Raw genomic sequence first — 11,513 nt, forward strand, 5'->3', positions numbered from 1 at the left:
TGGAAATCGTTCCAGTCGTTCCCGAGGCCCGGAAGATGCTCCCTATTGTGAGTCGTTGGTTTTCTTTTTCTTTTTCCATGTTGCGCATCTTCGCTTGACTTTTCCACTGTAATTTTGCACTCATCTCTGACTGGCGATCACTGGGCCAGGTGGTTTTCTCTGCATCCAAAGAGTCCTATTGGTTGTGTGTTTTGGCTTTTTCTCGTGTAATCTCCCAAGTACACAGCGCCGGCAACATGCGCAACACCTATTCCGCGGGAGAGGAGCCAATGGTAACTGGCAATTCTTCGGCTAGAGTACCATGGATATGTAGGAGCGATGAGCGTTTAATAAGGATATCGGGATAAAGGACGTTTGATGGCATTTAGCCACTGATTCATGGAACAACTAGCTCCGTGACAAGGGCATGCGGATCTTCTCTGTCGGCTCAGGATCCCGCATATCCTGTGAACGAAAACATCAAAGCAGAACGGAACTTTCCTGCCTCTTAGGAAAAGTCAAAACTCAATGGGGTGATATTTCCACGTGCGAGCCTGACTTTGAGCCGCTAAATGCTACCCTCCAATACCAGCTCAAGTTACCGGAGTGTGACGAGGAAGGCCTGCAGAATGTCTGAAAAAAGGCACAACAGCCTCCTAAAGACCAGTACAAGATAGCAGCAATGAACGAAGGATATTAGAGAGACGAGCAGGCACTTGCGGAAATTGATGAGCACATGAAGACAGAGTGGCAGCCAGCAACCAGTGTAGAGAAACACAAACCAAAGGTGTTTCACCCATCAACAACTCGATGAAATGACCAGGAAAAGGATTTCTCGGAAGGAGTCAAGACGAAAGACCGCCAGCTAAGAGTCTGGGAGTAATTATAAAGCGAGACTTGGGATGGAATGCATATTGACGAGTGGCCTTGGTCTGCAAAGGTTGATGCCATCGACAAGAGTGATTGGGACTCCAGGTGGGCGGGAACGCAAACGGCTTCGATTCGGCGGCAGAATAAGATAAGGCAATGTTACAGGAATGAAGGTAAAAAGGCAAAAATATAATAAGTGCGCCTCAACCGCAGCTTCAGCCGTCAACATGGACGATAATGACGAGTGATGGAAAGGTGAAGTTGAAGTTGGAGAGATGAAGTCGATGGACGTCGTCGAGACGTGTGGAGCACCTTGCACTGAACGCCAAGCGCTAACCCTAACTGGCTAGGCTGGCCAGGCACGAACCACTCAGGTCCCACTGCGGGGCCCCTCTTTGTGGTTCGTCAGTTGCCCTTGTCCATACCGTGAACTTGACCTGTACATCATTCTACAGCGAGCAACACCACCGGAGAACGCGACTTGACTCGGCCATTTCAAGACAACGCTCTCACCACACACACCCGCGATCTCCATCACCAGTACAAACCAACGCAATCGCGAACAATGGCAGGGGAGGGACCAAAGCTCCTCTGGAACCCCGAGAACGTCAAGGATGTCGCCGAGTCGATAGGAATCAACCTGACCGAAGAGCCCCTCCGCGTCCTCACTCAAGATGTCGAATACCGAATTGGCCAGGTCGTCGTCGAGGCCCTACGATTCATGCGCGCCGCAAACCGCACGACTCTGACCGTACAAGATGTCTCGCAAGCTCTGAGGGTTCTCGACGTCGAGCCTCTCTACGGATACGATTCCACGCGGCCGCTTCGCTACGGGGAAGCCAGCATTGGTCCCGGTCAACCGCTGTTCTACATTGAAGACGAGGAGGTGGACTTTGAAAAGGTCATCAACGCTCCTCTACCAAAGGTGCCCCGCGACATGAGCTTTACCGGTGAGCTTCACATGATTCAAGAGTCACCTTGACCTCAGCTAACCGTTGTCTTTCCAGCCCACTGGCTCGCAATCGACGGCGTCCAACCCTCCATCCCCCAGAACCCCACCACAGGCGAGACCTCCTCCAAAGACCTGCTGCCCAAGGGTCCCGGCGCCAACCCCGCCGTGGCCGCCCTGGCCGGCAACGACAACGTCGCCTTCCGCCCCGCGGTCAAGCACGTCATCAGCAAGGAACTCATCCTCTACTTCGATAAAGTCCAAGCCGCCATCCTTGACGACGATCCCGACGAAGAGAAGACGCGTCTGCGTTCCGCGGCCTTGGACTCCGTCCGCTCCGACCCCGGTCTTCACCAATTAGTCCCCTACTTCGTCTCCTTCATCAACAACCAAGTCACGCACCGACTCGACGACCTCTTCGTCCTGCGACAAATGATGGAGCTGACAGGCGCCATCCTCGAAAACCCCTCCATCTTCCTCGACCCGTACGCCTCCTCGCTCGCCGCCCCTGTCCTGACCTGCCTCATGGCCCGCAAGCTAGGCGGATCCGAGTCCAGTCTCGAAGGCACCGATGCTCTCAAAGACCAGTATCGTCTCCGCGAAGTAGCCGCCAGTTTGCTGGGTACCATAGCAAGGAAATACAGCAAGACCAACGCTCTCCTCCGCCCAAAACTCACGCGTACTTGCCTCAAGTTCTTCCTCGATCCGAGCAAGTCCCCCGCCGTTCTCTACGGCGCCATCAGCGGTCTCGCGGCCGCCGGCGGCCCGGAGGCGGTGCGTATCCTAGTTCTGCCGAACCTAAGGATGTTCGACGAGGGTATCCTCACCCCGCTGCGCGAAAAGGGCGAGGCAAGCCACTTCGAGTATGAAGCGCTAGTCGGAGGCATCATGAAAGCGATAGAGACGCTGGTGGAGGGGATTCTCCTGCCTAATGTCGCGGACATGGACGAGCTCGATAGGGAGGGTCAGCTGGTGATTGAGTTTTTGGGCAGGACGATTGGCGAGCGGGTGGCGAGGTTGGGGAACCAGCATTTGAACCGCGGGATTTTGGAGGTGAGGCATTTGGAGTAGGTTACCCAGGCTGATGAAAATGCCCGGCGTGTATTGGAGGAGCAGAGGAACGGAGGGCTGAGTATGGGGGTTAGCGACGAAGCTGAGGACAGGTTCAAGACTGGTACTGGTGCAAGGTCCCAGGCTTTTGGCACCCCCCAGGCCTTTGGTGTGCGTGAGGAAGTTGAGAGTGGTCTTCCTAGTTCTGGTGCAAGCACACAAACGATGGGACGCACTCCTCAGTATGAGTGAGTGAGTGAGTGAGGCCTGAGCTCTAGGATGAGTAATCGAGACTTCTCACAGGGGAGGAAAAACGGTCGGCAAAACACGCTATTCACGAAGTTGTTGGACTTCATTTTTACTGCTGCTTTTTGTTGTTATCTTTATCACACACAGCGTGGCGTTTGGGTTTAGTTTGGTTTTTAGATGAGTACGCAAATAATGAGTAAGTACGATGAATGAAATTGGTTAGTTCGGATACAAAATCAGTCTGATGGTTAACTAACATCGTATACGCAAGGAAACTTTGGGGACACTGGCAACATCCAAGTGCAGTTATTGCTTTTGCTCTTGCTTTTTACATAAATGCCTTTTCTGTTCCTTTTGCTTTTTCCCCCATACATAAGACTAAAATACGGTGTTAAAGTCGTTCACTTTCCGGATCTTCCGCGTTCCTGGATGTCGGCCGAGGTCACTCTTTGACAACTGAACGATTTGACATTCCTTCGTCCAGTGACTGGAGTTGATGTCGAACGCTCGTCATGGACCACTCGAACAGTTTGAGCTTGCTTGTCTCCCAACACACTCTTATCACATATGTACGCATTCATGATTGTTTGAACGGGACAGCAAAATCGCATAAATAGTGCTTCACACGAAGAAAAAAAAAAGTGAATGTTTCCATTCGTTCAACACCTCTTCACTTAGGTACTCATACAACATGGAATCCCGTTCTCTCCAATCTTTTCCGTGGATCCGCAGGATTTGTCCAAGAGTCCTTCTCTTTCCCCTCTCTGTCCTTCCTTTCCCCTCAATCTTCCTTCCTTCCAACCCCCCTTTACTCTATCCCCTCAGCAAACCACCTTTTGTCAAGTCAAAAAGGCAATTTACATGAAGAAAGCAAGGTACAAACCACCAACAATGCTGGCGCCCCAGAAATACCAACCAGTCTTGATAATCGTGCTGCGTCCAAAGCCCACACCGACATCAAAAGCCAAATGTCTCACGCCGTTGATAGCGTGGAAAACAAAGGGCCAAGCAACGAGGAACTTGAGACCGCCCTTGACGGCGACGGGGAGAGCAGCGGCAGCGGCAATGAGGGAAGAGGACTCGAGGTGCCAGCCGACGAGGGGAGCGGCCAGGTAGGCGACAGCGGAAGCGTACAGGGCGCCGGAGAAGGAGGCGCCGGTGATGCGCTGCCACGCCGAGCCGCCGAACCAGGTCTGCTTGGGGTCGTAGATCTCGAGATGGGGAGAGACGGGGCGGGAGAGACGTTGCTTGGCGAGAAGGGCGGAGGCGTCGGCGGGGGTGAGCTTGTCGGTTTGGAAGGTTCTGTGGAGGCGAGAAGGGGTGGCGTTAGTAGAGGTTCATGCGGTTGGGTTCGAGGTGGTGGTGGTGGGTGTGGTAGGTTGTGTTTGCCGGTGTTGGCGGAAGGAAATGGTGGTTCGTCATGGTAGCTGGTGCTGGCAATATTGGTGTTGGCTGTGTTGGCTGGTTTGGTGGTGACGGGTAGTTCGGCGGTTGGGCGCGTGTCCCGCCGGGTATCTCGGTTGTTTCCTTCTGAGTCTTGCGCCGGCTGGTGCCATTGGTGATGTTCCTCCTCTTTCTTCCTTTGGATATATCGCGACCGGTAACCATGATGACGGGCAGAATGTGTTGTGCATAGCCACCGGAGCCCCGGAGAGAATGGGCCGGAGAACGCGGATCGTGACATCGGTGACGGCGGAGGAGGACGAGAGTATACATTCGTCTTCTTCGAGAGAGAGTGGGAGGGGATCGGTTGCCTACCTAGTCTGCATAGCAAGGGGAGTAGCAAGCTTGAAGACGCTGCTAGGGGCAGCGGCCACTGTGAATTGTTAAAGAAGCGCGGTTAGCCTTTCTATTCCATGTTTCTTGTCACGGTATATCACGGGTAGGGGAGGGGGAGGAGGAGAATGCCGCATAGGTCCGGGGACGGGAGGTAGGTAGGTATAGGACAGGATGGGATAGGATGGGATGCGAATAGATATTGCATCATTGCATGTGTCTGCACACCCAATGCGCAACATATCGGTGACAGACAAGACAATAGACAAAAAAGAGAAAAAAGTATAGACATACCCCGGCGAAGGGCGGTGGTACCAGCGCGCTGAGCAATCATTTTGGCGACGACGACGAGAGTGACGACGGGATTAAGGTGTGATGGTTGGTGGTTTGGGGCAAGCAGATGTGAATCGGAGGACGGACGACTTTCAGAAGGCTGTCTGTCTGTCTACCGGGATCGATTGGAGGGAAGGTCGGCGCGGAAGGGGTGGATGTGGAAACGGAATGGATGGAATCCAAGGTGTGGATTTGGGTGATGTTCGTCAATCCGGTCAATCAATGATGTTCCATTTCCCGAGGACGTCCCGGGACCCGTTCGCGCCTTGTGAGAACTGAACCGCACTCCCGCGCTGGCTGCGCTCGCTGTTGCCCTGCCCGCCAGACACATCGGGATCTGGAGCTCTCGGCACCTCGGTATGAATGCGACCAATTACAGAAAAGCTAATTCGAATACTGACCCTAACCCTCTGTCGGGGTCGTCATCATTTTCTCGTCTCCCTTCCAAAAGTCTTAAGTTCACACGTCCCGTCAGTTCCAAGACTTCCGGCAGCCGCCCTGTAGCAGCACGTGACCACACCCGCCCAATCCACCCAGAACTACACAACCCCACTTCCCCCCAAATGCGCACAGACCACCCGCACCTCTCCAACACTATATCTACAAATCGCGCGCGTCGCGAATTCTTGGATTTTTCTTTTCTCCTTTTCTTCTTCAGATAGTCGGGGTGTTCCAGCCATAGCATTGGGTTTCTTCAGTGAGCAGTGCGTAATGTGGCAATGAGGGCTTTGGTTCTCATGGATCGCTCCAAGAAGAAATGATCCTTCGTTAATCTCTAACGTCAGTTAATCAGTCTGGCGGTGGTTTCATTCTGAGATCTACATTTATTCACTCGTAGAAATGCTTTCTTGCCTCTTCGGAGTCTTGCGCGTCTGTTATTTAGATGCGTGCTTTTCTTGTGCTGTTGATGGTATCGCAATGTATCGTGTCGCTGTGTCCATACCTCGTGTGGGCTCGAATTCACTGTCGCAACTGTCACAAGACGAGAAGGCTGCCTGCGGTCATTGTTCTGGACCCCGGTTCTTGTAATGCTGGAGATGTGTGTGCCATTGCTCGGGATGTGGAAGATAATCACTGCTGGTTGAAATCACGGCTCGATAGTCGATAGTTTTTCTCGAGTTTGACTTTCGCGCTGCGGAGGGATCAGGCCCGGCTTGTTAGATTTGGCCTTCCAGTAGGGTTGAGGTATGATATGTTTCTTCACACGCTTCAACACCAAGCCTCAGATAATGCGGCCATCGGGGTCATTGTGCCTCGAGAAGAAGCATAACCAGAGCCCCGTACACACCCCCTTCGCTCATGTGTATCGATATCGACGAATGAGAGCGATCGACCCAGAAACGAACCCTGACATTATACACTTTTATAACTCCCTTTATCTACCAGACCATACATTGCAAAACCCAGCCAAACATGATCAACAAAAAACAGAAAGACGCTAGATGCAAGAAAATCGTAAACACATTCTATGCAGTCTATGCCTTTATGCGTTTTCCGTCGCGGGCTCAGGAGTAGCCTCCTCCTTGGCAGCCTCCTGGGGCTTAGCCGGGGCAGCACCGGGGTAGCGGCTACCCTTGTTCTTGACCTTCTTCTCCTTCTTAACCTTGACCTCGGGAGGGTAGGCCTTTTCGGCAATCTCCTGCCACTCGGGGTTGGCCTGGAAGGCAGTCTGGATGGGGGCAAGGAGCTCGTTGATGGCGGTGGAGATGGCGGGCTTGACGAGTTGGGGGGTGAGCTGTGTGTGATGTTAGTATCTTCATAATAAAGGTGGGCGGGCAATGGGCAACTTACAACATCACTCTCGTAGTCGGCCTTGATCTTGGCAATGTCGGTGTAGACGAGGTCCTCGAGGTTGTCGCGCGAGCGGTCGACGCGGAAGCCCTCCTTGCCGAGAAGCTGAGCCGCGGGCAGCAGGACGTACTCGATGAAGGAGATGAGACCGTTGCCCTCGGTGACCTTGGGGGCAGCCTCGGCCTTACGGATCTTCTTGGTGACAACTTCGGGGGCGTCGAGGAGATCGATCTTGCTGTCGGGGTCGGAGGAAGACATCTTGGAGCCCTGGAGACCGGGGACCATGGGGTTCATGATATGGGCGCGCTATAACATGTTAGCACTGCTACGTGGTATGGTTCCTGAAGCGTATGACCTACCTCCTTGTAGCCCAACCTGGGAAGCCAGTCCTTAGCAGCAGCAAATAGCTTCCTCTGATCAACACCACCGAACTGAGCATCAACCTTGAGGTACTCCTCGTCGAGAACCTGGAGGATGGGGTAGAGGAGACCGGAAAGAGGAGCGTTGTCGGACTGCTTGACAACCTCAGCACCCGCCTTCTTGGCGTCGTGCTCAGAGACAAGGGTCGCGAGCTTGTAGACATCCATAATGTAGTCGGGGCTCTTCTGGTAGGAGCTACCAAGGACGAACTCGAGCTTGTCGGTAGGCACACCGACGGCCTTCAGGAGGGCGGTGATGGTGCGCTCATAGTACTTGGCGCGGTAGCCAACGAGCTCGACGGTGGACTTGAGGTTGTCGAGGACTGCGTGGATATCGGCAAGGAGGACGATGACATGGCAGCCGGCGGCGAGCAATTGGGCGATCTTGATGGCGGGAACTAGGTAGCCGCAGTGAGGACGGCCTTTTTTGGGTGTCAGCTAGGTGTCGCGATCATGGGAAACGGTTTGCGACAAGGTTACGGACCGGTAGTGGCAGTTCCTGTAGACGGGAGCAAATGGTTAGCCTAGGTTCTTCCGATGACATATTGGTGGAGTCTAATTACCCCAGTAGATCCTCGGGGCGCGGCCTTCGTCAATGACCTTTTCGATAATCTCGGGGTTGAGGACTTCGGCCAAGTTGACGTTGATGAGGGCAAGCTGCTGCTCCTTGGTCAACTTGTTGTCGCCAGAGATGGCGAGCTTGGCATCGGCCGTCGCGGCAAGAGTGGAATCGGTGGTCATGGTGATTATAGGTGTCGCTTGTGTCGCTTGTGTCGCGATAATTGGGAAAAGAACAATCGACGGGCGGCGCGTGTCTGAGTTGGGATTCGCGACTGAAGATGGCTTCACAAACGGAATCCAATGGCCAGCCGATAGCGGGGCCGATAACAGGGCGGATTGAAAGAGTCACCGCGCTGAAGAGGGGCGACATCTTTTTAGTGGGCCCTTGAGCAGGGGTCGGTAAGGCGGGAGCGCCGGCCCAGGCACGCCAGTTGCAGTGCGCTGCCAGCCGGGAAATGCCTTTCCACTTGCTGGACAGTTGCCGGGCCGTCGAGACGTGTGAGTGGTTTCGTCTCTTTCATCGTCCACCGCGCAATGACACGCTCGGATGGAGTCCGTCCGTAACATCTCACGCATCTCCAACCTCACTTCAACGGCCATAATTGAATCGGCATTGGCATCGACGATATCATCCCGGCTCCTATCTCTCTTCGTTACATATCTATTTTTTTGTGCCTTCTTAGATTCGCCATCCATTCCGTCATTTGGTCCATATCGCACCCCTCGCTGTCCCTCATCTGAAGATTTCCAAGATGGCTCTTCAACAATGCCAAGAGCACGAACACAACTGCCAGTGCAGGCCCGAGACCGAATCAAATCTAACTCCATCCGGCTCCGGAACACGGAGTCAGCACTGATATCAACTTCCGGCCGGGACACCCCCGGCGTACTCCGGTTGAACGGCAGACGTCCTCTGGCCGGGAACACAATCAACTTCCGGATCGGGAATGGTGCTCGGTGGATTTGGTCCTCGTGCAACCACTGCAAATCGCTTCCCATGAGCACGCCATCGGCCTAGTGATCACCACCATCACTTGGTGGTTTGTCATCTACCCTGCTGCCATATCACCGATATCAAAATGTCGACATATCGATGTTTCCTGACTCACCGACAAGTGTCTTGTCAAGATATTTTTGCTTTTTGTGCTTTGTCAAGGTCCTTTAAAAGAGGCCGACTGTTAACATTGTGTCAAATCCCATGATCCCGTCTGGTTAACGCGCCACCAAGCACATCCCCGTCATCTCTTTGAGCCTCTGGCATTTACTTGTTTATGCATTTAAGTTTTGACAAAACTCATTTTTCACCGTTGAGCATCCAACACAACAACGATGGGCACCGACCGAAAAGGGCCCAAGCCCTTGGCATCGTCGGACCTTGATGCCGCCAGTATCAGCAGTGTTGCTGCTAGCGAGATCCTCGACATCAACGGCGTACCCATTACCGAAGATTCCCTGGAATATGGAGTACCAGAGTCAAGGAAAATCGGCGTCACTGGCGCAGTGTTTCTGATCCTAAACAAGATGATCGGAACTGGCATATTCTCAACGCCATCCAGCATCTTCGCTTCCACGGGCTCCGTCGGTATCTGCCTGTTGATGTGGGGCGTCGCTGGTCTTCTGACACTGTCCGGACTCAGCGTCTATCTGGAATTCGGCCTAGCCATCCCCAAATCCGGAGGCGAAAAGAACTACCTCGAACGAGTATACCGGCAACCCGTCTATCTCGTCACTTCCGTGTTTGCTGTCCAGATGGTCCTTCTCGGCTTTTCTGCCGGAAACTCGCTCGCTTTTGGCCGCTATGTCTTGCTGGCCCTAGGATACGACCTGCCTGACGGATGGCCGGCCCGCACCATTGCCGTGCTGTGCATCACTTTCGTCATATTCCTTCACTCCGTCTTTCCCAAATGGGGCTTGAGGCTCACCAACGCCCTGGGAGTCTTCAAGGTAGTAGTCCTACTACTGATTGTCTTTTCGGGCTTTGCTGCATTGGCTGGCCATCGTCGGGTTCCCGACCCTCATAACTTTGACGACATATGGTCTATCGAAAAGGGCGATGGCTTTGGGGGCGGTGGAGCATATGCATACGCCACTGCCCTCCTTCAGGTTGTTTACAGCTACAAGGGCTGGGAGAACGCCAACTATGTGATGGGCGAGCTGAAGCACCCAAAACGAACACTGTCAATTGCGGCACCCTTGGCGGTTGTTGGCGTGACCATCCTTTACGTCCTCGCCAACGTCGCTTACTTCGCTGCTATTCCCAAGGCTGAGCTGGCCAAGTCGGAGGTCATTGTGGCGGGCCTCTTTTTCCGCAACATGTTTGGAGAGAGTGCTGCGGCCAGAAGTCTACCGGCTCTTGTGGCCTTGAGCAACATTGGCAATGTCTTGGCCGTGAGCTTTACGCACTCCAGAGTTAATCAAGAGCTCGCCAAGGAAGGCATCTTGCCTGGAAGCAAGTTTTGGGCGTCGACCAAGCCGTTCAAGACGCCTGCTGCTTCAGTGAGTTGTTCAAGTCGTCTGCTAGTGTTGTCATTCTGACTTTGTGATAGCTGCTACTTCACTGGATCGTGACTGTCATTGTCCTTGTCGGGCCTCCTCCCGGACCCGCTTACAACTTCCTTGTCAATTTGTACGTACGGTTCTTCCTGATTGCTGTGAATCCCTCTAACGTGCCATCAGATACACATATCCTGGCGCCTGGATCAACGGCCTCGTCGCCGGTGGCCTTATCTACCTCCGGCTCAGCAAGACCGAAGGATGGAGCTCACCCTGGCACACCTGGCTACCAGTGGTTTTCATCTACCTCTGCCTCAACCTCTTCCTTGCCATCACCCCATTCATCCCACCCAACGACGATTGGAATGCCGATGGCTACCCATACTACGCTTTCCCGCTTGTTGGCACCGGAGTCCTTGGCCTCGGTGCTGTGTACTGGGTCGGGTGGACCAAGGTCCTGCCTCAGTTTGGGGGCTATGAGCTTGTGGCTGAGAAGGCTATTGATGAGACTGGGGCGGAAGTTATTCGGTATCGAAAGATTTCCGCGAGGGTTACTCCTTCTGCCGAGGGCGATTCACTGCTGAGGAGAAGACCTGTCACGGGAACCTCGGCAGATCACGGCAATTACGGAACTTTAGAGGCATGATATGAGTTCATGATCGATATGAGAAAGGGCATTGGCTTGGAGTTCATCGGATAGATATTAGCTATACAGGCATCAAGGCGTTGGGGAAGCGGTCTGCTTATTGTTGAATAGGTTTCACAGGTGCGTCAGACACCACACATTTCTCATCACTTCACAAAACATTGCTTATCTCGTAATCTGTGAATCTCCGACGATGGACACTTCTGACTCCCGAATGGAAGCCGTTCATCAACGTTTCTTAGTAGAGGTTGATATACCTCCTGGACGTTTGAGATCTCGGATTGGCTGGAACCCTCGAGATTGATTGGGTTTAGTCTGATGACCATGTAGCCAATGGGCTCCCTTCCTCGCCCGGAAACCACATGGACACCCACAGCTACGGGGCCCTTGTAGGGGA

The 11,513-nt window shown here is 53.5% G+C and overlaps 4 protein-coding genes across 4 annotated transcripts; 2 read left to right on the plus strand and 2 right to left on the minus strand.

The window, feature by feature from the left end:
* The first annotated feature begins 260 nt into the window (after positions 1–260).
* SMAC4_05148 (uncharacterized protein) lies at positions 261–3,325 on the plus strand. Its single transcript, XM_003346840.2, has 3 exons — positions 261–1,799; positions 1,857–2,865; positions 2,944–3,325. The coding sequence occupies exons 1-3, from the start codon at positions 1,415–1,417 to the stop codon at positions 3,098–3,100; spliced, it is 1,551 nt and encodes a 516-aa protein (XP_003346888.1). The 5' UTR covers positions 261–1,414; the 3' UTR covers positions 3,101–3,325.
* A 427-nt stretch (positions 3,326–3,752) lies between these two features.
* SMAC4_05149 (uncharacterized protein) lies at positions 3,753–5,469 on the minus strand. The gene is made up of 3 exons (XM_003346841.2): positions 5,168–5,469; positions 4,856–4,913; positions 3,753–4,399 (listed from the first exon to the last, which is right to left on the minus strand). Exons 1-3 carry the CDS (start codon positions 5,205–5,207, stop codon positions 3,955–3,957), a joined length of 543 nt encoding a protein of 180 aa, XP_003346889.1. The 5' UTR covers positions 5,208–5,469; the 3' UTR covers positions 3,753–3,954.
* Positions 5,470–6,423: 954 nt separating this feature from the next.
* Positions 6,424–8,264, minus strand: SMAC4_05150 (uncharacterized protein). Its single transcript, XM_066090235.1, has 5 exons — positions 7,980–8,264; positions 7,901–7,915; positions 7,357–7,838; positions 6,998–7,303; positions 6,424–6,941 (listed from the first exon to the last, which is right to left on the minus strand). Exons 1-5 carry the CDS (start codon positions 8,155–8,157, stop codon positions 6,690–6,692), a joined length of 1,233 nt encoding a protein of 410 aa, XP_065946296.1. The 5' UTR covers positions 8,158–8,264; the 3' UTR covers positions 6,424–6,689.
* A 188-nt stretch (positions 8,265–8,452) lies between these two features.
* SMAC4_05151 (uncharacterized protein) lies at positions 8,453–11,358 on the plus strand. Its single transcript, XM_066090236.1, has 3 exons — positions 8,453–10,473; positions 10,524–10,603; positions 10,654–11,358. The coding sequence occupies exons 1-3, from the start codon at positions 9,307–9,309 to the stop codon at positions 11,114–11,116; spliced, it is 1,710 nt and encodes a 569-aa protein (XP_065946297.1). The 5' UTR covers positions 8,453–9,306; the 3' UTR covers positions 11,117–11,358.
* Positions 11,359–11,513: the final 155 nt, after the last annotated feature.

This window comes from Sordaria macrospora, chromosome 2, assembly GCF_033870435.1.
Source record: "Sordaria macrospora chromosome 2, complete sequence".
Lineage (NCBI taxonomy): Eukaryota > Fungi > Ascomycota > Sordariomycetes > Sordariales > Sordariaceae > Sordaria > Sordaria macrospora.